The 15,377-nt window shown below is 40.7% G+C and overlaps 1 protein-coding gene across 3 annotated transcripts; it reads left to right on the forward strand.

Annotated features, from left to right (window-relative positions):
• The first annotated feature begins 225 nt into the window (after positions 1 to 225).
• On the forward strand, positions 226 to 13,506 carry LOC117759496 (thrombin-like enzyme elegaxobin-2). 3 transcript variants are annotated; one of them, XM_034581662.1, is made up of 6 exons: positions 226 to 307; positions 505 to 691; positions 12,286 to 12,462; positions 12,571 to 12,632; positions 12,858 to 13,015; positions 13,139 to 13,506. In XM_034581662.1, the coding sequence occupies exons 1-6, from the start codon at positions 259 to 261 to the stop codon at positions 13,292 to 13,294; spliced, it is 789 nt and encodes a 262-aa protein (XP_034437553.1). In that variant the 5' UTR covers positions 226 to 258; the 3' UTR covers positions 13,295 to 13,506. The 3 variants fall into 3 exon arrangements, with proteins under 3 accessions (XP_034437553.1, XP_034437535.1, XP_034437545.1); XM_034581644.1 differs by lacking the exons at positions 226 to 307; positions 505 to 691 and adding exons at positions 6,849 to 6,948; positions 11,956 to 12,142; XM_034581654.1 differs by lacking the exons at positions 226 to 307; positions 505 to 691 and adding exons at positions 11,599 to 11,758; positions 11,956 to 12,142.
• Positions 13,507 to 15,377: the final 1,871 nt, after the last annotated feature.

Raw genomic sequence — 15,377 nt, forward strand, 5'->3', positions numbered from 1 at the left:
ACTGTAAGAACTAACCTTTCAGATTGGTTGAAGAAATAAAAAACGTTCAACATTATTAACTGCTGCTGGCGATTCATTGCAATGGGACAACAACAACTGATAAAGATCAAAAATTTGCATAGATGTGCAGATTACTTTAGCCAATGGGGTTGCGTCAGTAAATCTTCACAATGTGATTGGTGCCTCAGAGGCCGACGGGACAGCGTGAACAGATTTAAAAAGACTGTTGCATCTGGAGGACAGTCACTGAGACGCTGAATGACAGCGATGGCTCGTCTCACAACTCTTCTCTTTGCCATGTGGCTTGGTGAGTAGGCAGCAATTCTCTCTGTGTTCTAGTTTCAAACTGTTTCAGTAAAGCAATGCATCACATTTCTGTCTTTTATCAAGGTGTGAAAGTGAAGGGTTTTGTGACATGACTGGGTCTGACCAAGAAATACTGCTGCTGCTTCTTTTTCTTTTTGTCAGATACTGTGATAAGGTGTTGTTCTCTGTCTCATTCAGGTGTGACAGTGAGCACAGTGGTTGATCTGGAGAAGAGAATCATCGGAGGTCATGTGTGTGGACCAAATGAGCGTCTGTACCATGTCCATCTGAGAGCCACTAATGGAACACACGTGTCCAAGTGTGGCGGCTCTCTGATCAGTGACCGGTGGATTCTGACTGCAGCTCACTGCTATAAGCCAGGACGGTGAGAAAGTGATTCAACTTTTACTTTAATGCTCTGATGCACCGGTCATTAATGGTTTGATGTAAAACTATGATTAATAACCAACAGTATTAAAATATCATGTGTTGACTGTGATTCACTGATGTTTAAACTTTTACCTTCAGGGTGTTCTTCGCATATATAGGCGTGCATGCTGGTCCTCTTCAAAGAGTACGAATCACACATCGACCTGTGATCTTCAATGACGGCAACCAGCAACACGACCTCATGTTACTGAAGCTGCCTCATCCAGTAGGTATCACACCTGTACCACTTCCCGACTGTAAACATCCTCCCAGGAGGTGAGTTCTCATCCTTCCAGTGAACATGTGAAAATAAAAACTAGAATTAGTTAATTAACTACGTATAGTTTCAAAATATATTTTAATTTAAATTTTTGTTTTTTACAGAGGTGCTGTGGTTCAGGTTGCAGGTCACGGTTCCACAACAGTTGGCCCATATAATACAAGACGTGAGATTAATGTTATTTGATTATTTTTATAATCTTCTTTTCCTTGTGTTCTTGTTTTGTTAAGAGACAAATATTTAAATCAATAAGGTTTTTCTTTGTCTTCAAATTGTGTTGCTTATTTATACAAAAAACACTCATAGGTTCAATGTAATTTATTAAAGTGTCAATAAGTATAATAATCTTCCAGTGGTGAGTTCACTGGTAAAAAATGTTCTTCTCCTCAGAACCTGGTTCTTCAGCAACTCTGCAATGTGCTGATATGGACGTCATCGACTGTCCATATCAGCACTGGATCTGTGCCTCTAGACATGGGGTGGATGCATGTCTCGTGAGTACATGTCTTCTAACTTTGTTTCATTTCTTCAGCTATAACAAGTTTCAATTGTTTGTTAAAAATAGAAATGTTAATGATTACAGAAAAAAAATGCAATAAACACACGTATGTCTCTCACAGGGTGACTCTGGTGGAGGAGTGGTGTACCAGGGCAGGATTCATGGTGTCATTGTAATGGGTCATCCTACACATGCCTGTGCTGCACCAACTGTTTTCATGGACCTCTGTTATCAGCCATACTTTGACTGGATCATAGATACTATCAAGCCACCAGGAGCAAATGCAGCTTCTGGTTAATGGTGAAATGTTCAGTTATTTAACAGAAATTTCACATCTAAATTTACAGTTGATGTCATTGTCCATTAAATCTTTAACTATCATTTGTTAATTCATGAAATATTTGTTATACATTTGTATAGGAATTAAAATTTGTAAAATAAACAATTGTGCCTTTTCCCATATGTAAATTCTATAGATGGCTTCTGTTATCATACAGTCATTGTATTGGAAACAAAACTACAACGGTAGACATAATAATAGTCTGTTCTTCTTTTACCAAAACTGAAAAGAAAATGAACACTTTGACTTTCTTTCCCCAACGTTCTGTCAACTGAAATAAAATGAGTATCAATGCATTTGTGGCTTGTTGTTTTTAAGGTTTTAGTGTCAAAGTCAAACTACACACATGAACACATTCCTGCACAATGTAAAACTTCTTTAGTCAATGTTTTGTCTTACCTCTCCCACCAATGATTTGAATGACTACCCTGCGGGACTGTGAGAAATCGCCAGTGAGGAGAGAAGATGTTTTATGGATTCTCTTTACTTTTTCATGCGTTGTTTATCTATTTAAGTTCATCTCCACGTGGAACACTTGTGGGAAGACAAAACAAATGCATCAAAATAGTTCAATCCACATCTCTGCTTTTACCATAGCATGAAGATGTGTTTTGCATTTCACCATATTGAGAAGAAGACAGTAAAATCACAGTTTTATTCCAGCCCAGGTTAAGTGCACCTTGTTGGGTGCCGCTGCTGGTGATGCTGGTAGATAGAGTCTGCTTTTCCTCACAGAACTTTGTTGTGGGACTTAGAAAGTAATTACAAACAGAAAACACAAACCTTTAGTAAACAAGCACAACTGGGAAGTTGCAAATTTCTCACAACCTGAAAAATCTTTGCCTCACCCCCCAGTGGCCCTGAAGTACCATGATAAAACACCGAGAGGTCCCCGGTGTTTGGTTTCTGTCCCTTCTGGTGTAGAAACATGATGATGTTCTCTGCCAGTGAAAACAACATCATTCTTGGTTCCAGGTGATTTTACACACTAATGAAAACATGTGAACTTCATATTAAATCTTGCTGATAGATCCCTGTAAACCTTTCCCACTGAACCTCTAAGTCAGTTTCACTTTCCTCCAGTTTATGGAGTGTAAGAGCAGAAACTGTTGGTAGGAATGGAAAACGTCCTTTGCATAAATGTGCACAGGTCCGCAGCCAATAGGATCGTGTTGATAAGTGTTCGTGGTTTGACCGTCAGCTGCCACTGCTGAGACAGACAGAAGGTGATGATATGAGTGAGAACAATGGCTCAACTGATGCTTCTTCTCTATCGGCTGTGGCTCAGTAGAGTATTCAAATGCTTTCTATAAATTATACTGGTCAAGCTTTGTTTTTAGAATGCTGTGTTAAAGTACTCGTATTTAAATTTTGTAGTTTCATATTTGAATAGATTTAATCAGTTGCTGCATTTGTCTGTATGCAGTTCATCCTAAGTTTGGAGTTTGTACCACAAGTAGAGCTATGAATGAATATTGTTATGTTCGTGCATGAAAATCTGATATGCATCTAAATGTGTGTTTTAGGCGTGTTTGAAAAGAAACGCTGCGTGACCCTTCATGACGACATGGCAGCGCCTCAGAAGTTAAACCTCCACCGCCCCCTGGTGGCTGTCTTCAGAGTCAGAACCTCTGCCTACTCCAGTGAAAGGAACATGGACCAAACTTAAAAGTCAGAGTGCACCTTCAACTGTTAAGGTTTCTGCCAGGTTTGTTTGGGTGAAATGTCATGATGGGTTTACAAACTAATCTTAATGGTACCAGTTGAGTCAGGACCTGGAAGCAGCTTCTGGAATCGTTAATTTTCTACAAACACGTGTGTGGTCTTACGTTCCGGACAAATCTTGTCTTGTGTGTGACTTCTGTGGTCTCTCACGTTTCTGAGATTGTAAATCCTCTAACGTGCAGCTGCTCAAAAGGTGTTTTTACTCTCTCACAACGTCTCACGACGTTTTGATCACCAGTGACTTTCATCTTGAAGAGAGGATAATTATCGACCATGTCTCATATGTGCTTACACTGTCCGTAGACTCAATTATTAATTTCCCTCGGTGAGCAAATTAAAGATCAGTATCGGCTGGAGGAATTAAGTCGTTTCTGTTTTAGCGCTCGCACACCAGCGACAGTCGTGGTTTTGGATTTGGCAAATCCAGGCTGCTTAGAGGAGTGATGTTCACACGCGTGACATGTGGGGGATTATGGGTAAAACCTGATGAATCATACTGCTGCTTTTTAGACTCAGTTTTTCAACTGTCTCACTGTGAAGAGCTAAAGTTTTTAACCATTCCGTGATTCAAATTCCTGGATTTCTTGAGTCCACCTGATTTGAACTTGAATTATCTTGATTTAGCCAAAGGAAACATGTTCTAATCATAATCAGGTTGATAATTCTAATTTGTGTTATTACTTGAGAAGGTTTACATCACTTAACTCAGACTGTCCATTGCTGCAGCTCCTCCTTTCAGCCTCTGTCTGAAACACTTGGTTTCAGCTCCTGTCTCTTTAACTCCTTTTAAATTAACTTTATATTTGGCTTTTCTCAAGCCTCTGAGATTTGACTCAAGAAATGAAGTGAATCTGACTTTACAGCATAAAACAAAGTCCCACTCAACAGAAGACGAAAAGAATTCCATGTTTTCATTAGTGTGTTTCATCTAAATTGTATGAATTGTTGTTTTCCTCACTCTAGAATGGGCCCTTTGAATTAAATACTTTATAGTTACTTCAGGAGCGAGTCCTTTCTACGGAGGCCACCATGTTTTTTACAGTAGCCCAGACTGGACAAACTAAACCTTTTGAGTTTTTATGACATCTGAAGCTACCACAGGTCCTCTAACGTGTTTAAAAGGGGAGGGTGAGGTGAGGGGTATTCAGCTGCAACATGACACTTCACCACTAGATGTCAGTAAATTCTACAAACTGAACCTTTTTAAGAAAATTTAAATCGTTAAAAATAATGTTTTACATTGTCTTGTATGTAAATTCAACAGATTGTGTCTGTTTTCATACAGTCATTCTATTGGGGACAAAAAAATAAAACGTAAACTACAAAGGGAGACACAGTAATAAACTGCTCTACTTTCACCAGTTCTGAAAATACAATGAACAAAGTCACTTCCTTCTGTTCTGTCAACTGAAATGAAATGAGTAGCATTTCATCCGTGTCAGTTGTTTTCATGCTTTCAGTTTCTAGTTTGTCGTGTCAGTTTTATACTTTTATTAAGGTCCCGCTCCATGTGAAGTGTTTGTGGGGAGAACATCAACAACTGGGCTTTTATTACAGCATGGATCATGAACATGTGTTTTGTAATTCAGCCATATTAGAAAGACAACAATACTATTCCTTTAAGAATCCATTAAACATTGGTGTTAATCCAGATAAAGGAGCTAATCAAGGATTTGATTTACTGTCTTTAACATTTTGAGTAAAGAGCTTTAAAAAAAACATTTTCACCAATTTCCCAGGTAATCATTCTGTTATCGTGTGCGTGTGTGTGTGTGTGTGTGTGAGTGTGAGTGTGCTTTCAAAATGGCGGCTGGCCACTATGAAGACAAAGACCCCCTGGTGTTTCCACCATGTGGCTGAGATCACATGTGTATCTTAAGTTTCGGGAGATGTGTGCATGTGTTTGTGTGTGTGTGTGTATGTGTGTGTGTGTGTGTTGGTGCCAGGTTAGAGAGCAGCTAGTTGAATGCAAAGAAAGACTGTGAAGAGCACAACATAACTAACATTAACTTTCAAATAACTTATAACCAAAATATCACAGCAACACAAATCAAACTTATAAACATCACACGGAATAGAATAAATCTTTGCTTAGCCTAGTATAATTATTAAGCCCAGTTGTGTTACCCGTCCATGAAAAGGGAAAAAAGGTTGATTTGCTGTTTGAAGTCCAGTGAAGTCGTCTTGCTGGTTTGTGGCTCCTGTGTTTGTGGTTCTGCTGTGCAATGCAGCTCTTGTGCTGAAGTTCTTAGGCAGGCTCTTCCGTCGCTGCCTTTTGGAAGGTTTTAGCAGTCTGCTCCAGGCAGGCCTGCTTGAAGGTCGGTAGAGCTTGGATAGGGAGGAAGTTTCCCTGGCTGGGTGAGCTGGAGACCTGCACCTCTCCTCCATGGAAGTTGAGCAGAAAGAGAGGTGAGCTGGAGAGCCACACTTCTCCTCTCGGAGAGTTGAGTAGAAAGAGAAAGAGGAGAGGGGGAACTGGGCTTATATTGGCCTGGTGACCTCATGGGTCACCAGGCCCATAGTGGTTGAAAGTTGTGTCCACGGTCAGTTTTCTCACCTCGGCTTTAGAAGTTGAAGCACCCTGGGAGATTGAGTTCTGGAGAATCTCCTTCGTCTCCAGAACAAAGAAACATGTCGTCAGGCTTTGACTAAACATGTAGGCCGAACTGTAGTTCACAAATACCAGGTCCCAACAGTGTCATTGATCCTCTCTCAACCAGTCCCTCCACGTTACAATCAGAAGTGCAGCAGCCTCTTACATAAAGGACACATCAAATGAACGATTCAACAAACTTTATTCTTTTAACCTTGATTAGACTGAATGAATTCAACACTCTTTCAATGGTGCCTTGAAAACCCATCAACCTTTACAATTCAATTTAAACAGCCTACCCCAAAATGATGTAGGATCAATGTCGTTAACCTGTTTGTTGGTCTTTCCAACAAAGGTTCAATAGGTTTTATAAATACTCTGTAATCGTAGAATATGTACCAGCTACATATAAAATACCTACGAAATACGTTCTTTGCAAGATCCCAAATTTGTACCTCTCTGTTTGATGAACTTCACAAGTTCTTCCTCTGTACCTACATATAAGTACTGATACCTGAGGTATTTGTACAGCATTCGTACAAAATATTACACTGTACGTTAATCTAAACTGTTATCCAAAAATTAGCATAGATGTGCAGATTACTTTAGCCAATGGGGTTGCGTAAATCTTCACAATGTGATTGGTGCCTCAGAGGCTGACGGGACAGAGGAACAGATTAAAAAAGACACAACCGTTGCATCTGGAGGACAGTCACTGAGACGGTGAATGACAGCGATGGCTCGTCTCACAACTCTTCTCTTTGCCATGTGGCTTGGTGAGAAGGCAGCAATTCTCATGTTGTAGTTTAAGCGACAAACTGTTTTAAGAAAATCAGAGCGTCACATTTTTAGCTTCGCGGAGCTGCGAGTGAATTAAAGGCTTTTGTGACTTTGTGACTGATGCCTCATCTTCGAAAAAAAAGAAACCAAGAGCTTATTCAGACGTGAAACCTAAATGTTAAATAACCATCAGACTAATGTAAAAGAATGTCTTTTTAAAAGAGGTTTAGGTAAAGTGTTTCTAACAAGATACTGTGATAAGGTGGTGTTCTCTGTCTGCATACTCACAGCCACGATTCTAAATCATAATGTTGGAACTATTTCTCATTCAGGTGTGACAGTGAGCACAGTGGTTGATCTGGAGAAGACAATCATCAGAGGTCAAAAGCGTGGACCAAATGAGCGTGTCTGTACCATGTCCAGCTGAAAGCCACTGATGGAAAACAACAGTCCTCTAGTGTTTTCTACCTTTCTGTGATTTAATTTGAGGTATTGGTCCCCGAAGACGATATATCAGTGGTTTAAATCTCTTGAGCCCCTCCTCCGATTGGCTGACTGCACTTTGAGTGACACGCGACCAGGCCTATCACCGGTCTTATTCTGGCGCATTCACTCTGGTAAACATAAATGAAAGTCATGTTATATTTGCAGCTATAGAAGACCAGCCACATATTCACAGTCGGTTACAACAGGATGTTTCTGAACTGTAAGTTACACCGTCCTCATGTTTGTTCAAGTTTTAGCAGGACAGTCGGCCAATGTAGGAGTAACGTCCCGAGTTACAGTACGGAGTTTCACAATGGAGTTTCACAATGGAGTTTCACAATGGAGTTTCAATACGGAGTAACGTAGACTTTACTCCGAACTGAGCACAGCGACACGGCACATCAGAAGGAATAAAGAGTAACCTCTGGTCTCGAACAGTAACGTTCTGAGCAGGAATGTGCACGGACACATTCTCTTCCTTGCATCCCTCCACACTACAGTGTTTCTTCAGTGTTGTTTGATGTGGTTAGCCTGTGGTAGCTAACAAGCTGCTAGCTCAGCAACAAGTCTGCTTGTTGTCGCATTTGGTGTGGAGGGGTGTTGGTGGTGAGCGGGGGTGGTGGGTTCGGAGGCTGGGCTGGTACCGGCTGGGTGGGGCTGAGAGACGAGTGCAAACCCATATGACACATTAGGGGGAGGAAGTACAAAACGAGACGTTTCGATTAAATAATTCTTAGAATGAACTGAGTGAAAAAGTCCGCGGAGTGACTGTTTTCATACCTTGAGGCCACCTACTGACCCCTTCAAGTCATTACGGATAGTAAAATCCCAGAAAATGTATTTTACACAATATGGGCGCTTTAAAACTCTTGAATTTAGTTGTCTTTTCAAATTGAAAATCTTTGGCCATCTTTGGCATTGTCCTCTACCTACATGGCTCCTCTATTTTATCCTGAGATACCTGTATTCTCTCAGTTTTGTGCGTCACGTGTTGTTGTCGTTGTTATTCTAACCGATTGATTTCGAAATTGGCCTTTCTGTTGCAATAGTTCTGGTGGCAACTGTTTGTTCTCTTATTCAAAACACTTCTTCCCCTTCTCACGTCTGTTGACACGATGCTGACAAGTGTTTGAGCCGAGAAATCTCTGTGTCCAATCTGCAAGTAAGGATGAAGAGTAAAAAACAGAGCAAGTTGTCAGGATGGCTTTCAGAGATAACAGCTGTAAGTGTAACCAGAACGCGTCACGATTATCTCAAATCTTTCTTTTGTCTGTGGAAACACCAGCTCTTTATGAAAATGTTCCTTGTAGACTAATACATGATCCACACTATAAGTATTTTTACTCTACATGCTCTATGTCCAGACATTCTCCAGAGTTCATGTCTCACAACGGCTCGACAATCATAGATATTAGTCCCCTAAACATGAACAAACACAATCTACTTAGAGGGAGTAATAAAGGACCCAATCTTGATATTTTCAGGCCAACTCGTAGTGGTTTCGGTCACACTCCTTGTCGGAGCATTGGTATCTTGAGGCTGCAGAAAACCATGGCACGGTTGACCAATCAAAACCTGGTCTGAAGTAAATTGTAAAGCCTTCCACATTTTATATTTAGGGTGCATTAATAACATAGCAAAATGTGTTGGTTGTCTACCGGTGCAACCTAAGCCAGGATAAGTGGATGACAATGGACGGACCGAAGGCTCAGCTTTAGTTTGAATCCGTTTCCATCACAGAAAAAACTTTAAGGATTCATAAGTAATTGAACAGATTCATGTAAAGTCAAACAATTCTCACATTCAATTTTGTCAGGGTCTAATCCTCCTTATTAACACATTAGACTGTGGACCTGTGTATAGAATTGACCTGTAAAGACACTTCTCTTTCTTACTTCTGCTGTATTGGTGACTGGCTGTTTCTCTTTGGTCGTCCTTCAACTGAAATCTCTTTCTTCAATCTGCAAGTCACAATAACGGTCAAAACAGTACAAGGTGTGGCTGTTAAGATAAACTGGAAGTACAATATCTGTCAAGATGCTAAATATGGATCATTAGTAAGCAAATCAATATCAGATATCAGATTATATATGACAAAGCTAACAGTCTCTAATCAAAGGTGGGTGCCCCACCAGCCCCGGCGACCGCCATGAGTGAATCTGGAAAGCTGTGTTCATTTCCAAGTCCATGCTGAAACTAGACCTCTCGTCTCAGAGACGTCCGCCGTCCTCTCCTGCTCCTCCAGGTCCTCTGACATGGCTGCTTCAGCCCTGACTGTCTCACTTGGGACGACTGTGCTCTTGGCGATCAGGAAACTCCGTAGGTGAGAAGCCTCTGCTTCATACATTTCTACCGTGTGTGTGTGCTGTTATTGGAGTCCTCGCTCATAGCGGGACAATCTAGATTACTTAGCATTAGCATGCTAATTGGTGTGTTGTATATGTGTGTGTACAGGGACAGGCACTTCAGCCACAAGAATTAAAGTTAGTCTTTAAAATAATCACTATTCCCACCTTATCCCAACGGGTCCTGACGAGGTCAGTGTTAAATCCTGGCAGAAGAATTGAAGAGGTAACAAGAGTTTAACAGTCTATTAAATATTCGATGCACATACAGTCGATGGTCTATACGTCTTCCCACTTTCCAGATATGAATCTAAAATATCTTGGGACCCACTTGGTTTCAAATAACAACACATGACTGTGACTGATCCTCTACATTTTCAATTATGATGTTGTATACGCTGTCTCTATGGTGAAGTATGGGTCACATGAAGTATATAACACCTCCTCATGCAGCTAACTGCTAACTGTCTTCTTCATACGACTCCAACCCCCCTCCTCCCCAGCCTGCATCCTCTAAAGTGTCCATCACACCTCACCATGTTAGAAGACAGCTGAGGAAACTCCTCTCAGGCAAGGCTCCGGGCCCCGATGGTGTCAGCCCCAAGGTTCTCAAAGCCTGTGCCCCCCAGCTCTGTGGAGTGTTTCACCATGTCTTCAACATGAGCCTGAGTCTTCAGAGGGTCCCTGTGGTGTGGAATACGTCCTGTCTCGCTCCTGTGGCGGAGACGCCGTGTCCCAGTGGCTCCAAGGACTACAGACCGGTGGCACTGACGTCCCACATCATGAAGACCCTGGAGAGACTCGTCCTCGAGCAGCTCAGGCCCATGGTCAGGCCACACTTGGATCCCCTCCAGTTCGCCTACCAGCCCCGGCTTGGAGTTGAGGACGCCATCGTCTACCTGCTGAATCGAGTCCACGACCACCTGGACAAGCCGGTCAGCACTGTGAGGGCCATGTTTTTTGACTTCTCCAGTGCTTTCAACACCATCAGGCCAGCTCTACTGGGCGAGAAACTCACAGCGATGCAGGTGGATGCCCCCGTTCTGGACAATGTCTCCCACCCTCTCCATGACATGCTGGTCAAACACAGGAGCACGTTCACTGCAAGACTGAGACCACCAAGATGCACCACAGAGCAGATTCATGTAAAGTCAAACAATTCTCATATTCAATTTTGTCAGGGTATAATCCTCCTTATTAACACATTAGACTGTGGACCTGTGTATAGAATTGACCTGTAAAGACACTTCTCTTTCTTACTTCTGCTGTATTGGTGACTGGCTGTTTCTCTTTGGTCGTCCTTCAACTGAAATCTCTTTCTTCAATCTGCAAGTCAGAATAACGGTCAAAACAGTACAAGCTGTGTTTTTTAAGATAAACAGGAAGTACAATATCCGTCAAGATGCTAAATATGGATCATTTTATATTGTAAGAAAATCCCTGTTAGAAGTCGTCCAGTAAATTGCCTGCTTCTTTCATTGAAACTGATGGAAAAACATTGAAATCGTTGTTGACACTGTGTCAGAAAGGCGTCGATTAAGGTAAGATTCATTTTGTGAATGTTGAAATACTGCTCATGAAATACAACAAGAACCGTTGGGGAATCAGAGCAAAGCTGTAATGAGGGAGGTCGTTTTCATGCTGTCCTTTGAGACACAAACCAAACTGTAAGAACTCACTGTCAGATTGGTTGAAGAAATAAAAAATGTTGAACATTATTAACTGCTGCTGGCGTTGCATCGCAATGGGACAACAACAACAGATACAGATCAACAATTAGCATAGATGAGCAGATTACTTTAGCCAATGGGGTTGCGTCAGTAAATCTTCACAATGTGATTGGTGCCTCAGAGGCCGACGGGACAGCGTGAACACATTTAAAAAGACACAACTGTTGCATCTGGAGGACAGTCACTGAGACGCTGAATGACAGCGATGGCTCGTCTCACAACTCTTCTCGTTGCCATGTGGCTTGGTGAGTAGGCAGCAATTCTCTCTGTGTTCTAGTTTCAAACTGTTTCAGTAAAGCAATGCATCACATTTCTGTCTTTTATCAAGGTGTGAAAGTGAAGGAGTTTGTGACATGACTGGGTCTGACCAAGAAATACTGCTGCTGCTTCTTTTTCTTTTTGTCAGATACTGTGATAAGGTGTTGTTCTCTGTCTCATTCAGGTGTGACAGTGAGCACAGTGGTTGATCTGGAGAAGAGAATCATCGGAGGTCAAGAGTGTGGACCAAATGAGCGTCTGTACCATGTCCAGCTGATATCCACTGATGGACAACACCAGTACCTTTGTGGCGGCTCTCTGATCAGTGACCAGTGGATTCTGACTGCAGCTCACTGCTATAAGCCAGGACGGTGAGAAAGTGAAACAACTTTTACATTAATGTCCTGATGCACCGGTCATTAATGGTTTGATGTAAAACTATGATTAATAACCAACAGTATTAGAATATGACGTGTTGACTGTGATTCAGTGATGTTTAAACTTTTACCTGTAGGACGTTCACTGCACATATAGGCGTGCATCCTGGTCCTCCTAAAAGAGTACGAATCACAGATCAACCTGTGATCTTCAACGACGGCAAGCAACACGACCTCATGTTACTGAAGCTGCCTAAAGCAGTTGTAGGTGTCAAACCTGTACGAGCTCCCGACTGTCAACATCCTCCCAAGAGGTGAGTTCTCATCCTTCCAGTGAACATGTGAAAATAAAAACTAGAATTAGTTAATTAACTACGTATAGTTTCAAAATATATTTTAATTTTAATTTTTGTTTTTTACAGAGATGCTGTGGTTCAGGTTGCAGGTCACGGTTCCACGAAGGTTGGCCCAAATAATGAAAGAAGTGAGATTAATGTTATTTGATTATTTTTATAATCTTTTTTTCCTTTTGTTCTTGTTTTGTTAAGAAACAAATATTTAAATCAATCAGGTTTTTGTTTGCCTTCTTATTGTGTTGCTTATTTATACAAAAACACTCTCATAGGTTAAATGTAATTCATTAAAGTATCAATAAGTATAATAATCTTCCGGTGGTGAGTTCACTGGTAAAAACTTTTCTTCTCCTCAGAACCTGGTTCTTCAGACACTCTGCATTGTGCTGATATGGACGTCATCGACTGTGAGACGTTCATGAGCTTTCTGCGTCGGAAAAATCCAGAACTCTTCGCAGCCTATAAACATGAGCACTTGATCTGTGCCCATACACCTTCGGTGGATGCCACTCACGTGAGTACACATGTTCACACTTTGTTTCATTTCTTCAGCTTTAACAAGTGTCAATTGTTGGTTATAAATAGAAATAATAATTTGAGCAAAAAAGCGCAATAAATACACGTATGTCTTTCACAGGGTGACTCTGGTGGAGGAGTGGTGTACCAGGACAAGATTTATGGTGTCATTGTACGTGGGCATCCTACAGTTGTCTCTGGTTGGTCACTTATGACTATGGACCTCTGTTATGGGCCATACGATCAGTGGATCAGAAACACCATCGCCCGACCATGAGAAAATGCAGCTTTTGGTTAATGGTGAAATGTTCAGTTTTTAACAGACATTTCACATCAAACTTTACAGTTGATGTCATTGTTCATTAAATGTCCAGCTATAATTTGTAAAGCCCTTTATTCTTTTTACACAACCTTTAAAGGTTCAGTGTGTAAGATTTAGGTGAAAGCACCTATCCGCAGAAATTTAATATAAAATAATCCGAGTCATGTTTTCTTTGGTATGTTTCATCTAAATTGTATGAGTTGTTGTTTTCCTCACTCTAGAATGGGCCCTTTGAATTAAATACTTTATAGTTACTTCAGGAGCGAGTCCTTTCTACGGAGGCCACCATGTTTTTTACAGTAGCCCAGACTGGACAAACTAAACCTTTTGAGTTTTTATGACATCTGAAGCTACCACAGGTCCTCTAACGTGTTTAAAAGGGGAGGGTGAGGTGAGGGGTATTCAGCTGCAACATGACACTTCACCACTAGATGTCAGTAAATTCTACAAACTGAACATTTTTAAGAAAATTTAAATCGTTAAAAATAATGTTTTACATTGTCTTGTATGTAAATTCAACAGATTGTGTCTGTTTTCATACAGTCATTGTATTGGGGACAAAAAAATAAAACATAAACTACAAATGGAGACACAGTAATAAACTGCTCTACTTTCACCAGTTCTGAAAATACAATGAACAATGTCACTTCCTTCTGTTCTGTCAACTGAAATAAAATGAGTAGCATTTCATCCGTGTCAGTTGTTTTTATGCTTTCAGTTTCTAGTTTGTCGTGTCAGTTTTATACTTTTATTAAAGTCCCGCTCCATGTGAAGTGTTTGTGGGGAGAACATCAACAACTGGGCTTTTATTGTAGCATGGATCATGAAAATGTGTTTTGTAATTCAGCCATATTAGAAAGACAACAATACTATTCCTTTAAGAATCCATTCAACTTTGGTGTTAATCCAGATAAAGGAGCTAATCAAGGATTTGATTTACTGTCTTTAACATTTTGAGTAAAGGGCTTAAAAAAAACATTTTCACCAACTTCCCAGGTAATCATTCTGTTATCGTGAGGAAAATAATCTGGCTCATTGTACATATGATACCTTAAGCGTGACACGGTTAAATGGTGTGCCTTTGGGCATTCAACAAATTTGGTTATCAGAACAAATATTGAGTATTAATATTAAAAATATTAATATTAAAAAATAACTAATTGATTGAAGTTACCTCGGGGCACCACCCTTCAAAGGAAGGGAAAAGAGCCAATTTATTGATTAAGTCTCATGAAAGTACTAACTACAAATTTGGAACTCGGATCAATACTTAAATTAATAACTATAACCAAATTACCACATAGATAGTTAGCAAAGTTCAAGGGTATGGAGTTCTTGACAGTGTAGAGGTTGGCAAAATTCACAATTATGCAACATTAATGAAGACAACATTTGTTGAAGAAAAACATTTACTATGAAGATAATAAAAGTATAAAAACACAAACTACAAAAGTGTGTTAACTAAATACAGATGTGTATGTGAGTACTCGTGTGCGTGTGTGTGTGTGAGTGAGTGTGCTTTCAAAATGGCGGCTGGCCACTATGAAGACAAAGACCCCCTTGTGTCTACACCATGTGGCTGAGATCACGTGTGTGTTAAATTTGGGGAGATGTGTGTGTGTGTGTGTGTGTGTGTGTGTGTGTGTGTGTTGGTGCCAGGTTAGAGAGCAGCTAGTTGAATGCAAAGAAAGACTGTGAAGAGCACAACATAACTAACATTAACTCTCAAATAACTTATAACCAAAATATCACAGCAACACAAATCAAACTTATAAACATCACACGGAATAGAATATACAGTCTTTGCTTAGCCTAGTATAATTATTAAGCCTAGTTGTGTAACCCGTCAATGAAAAGGGAGAAAAGGTTGATGCTGTTTGAAATCCAGTGAAGTCGTCTTGCTGGTTTGTGGCTCCTGTGTTTGTGGTTCTGCTGTGCGATGCAGCTCTTGTGTTGAAGTTCTTTGGCAGGCTCTTCCGTCGCTGCCTTTGGAAGGTTTTAGCAGTCTGCTCCAGGCAGGCCTGCTTGAAGGTTGGTA

This window comes from Hippoglossus hippoglossus, chromosome 1, assembly GCF_009819705.1.
Source record: "Hippoglossus hippoglossus isolate fHipHip1 chromosome 1, fHipHip1.pri, whole genome shotgun sequence".
Classification (NCBI taxonomy): Eukaryota; Metazoa; Chordata; class Actinopteri; order Pleuronectiformes; family Pleuronectidae; genus Hippoglossus; species Hippoglossus hippoglossus.

Coding starts and splice junctions, on each gene's coding strand:
- LOC117759496 (XM_034581662.1), top strand. CDS start 259: ATGACAGCGATGGCTCGTCTCACAACTCTTCTCTTTGCCATGTGGCTT. Junction 308..504: donor TCTCTTTGCCATGTGGCTTG/GTGAGTAGGCAG, acceptor TGTCTCATTCAG/GTGTGACAGTGAGCACAGTG. Junction 692..12,285: donor CACTGCTATAAGCCAGGACG/GTGAGAAAGTGA, acceptor TTTTACCTGTAG/GACGTTCACTGCACATATAG.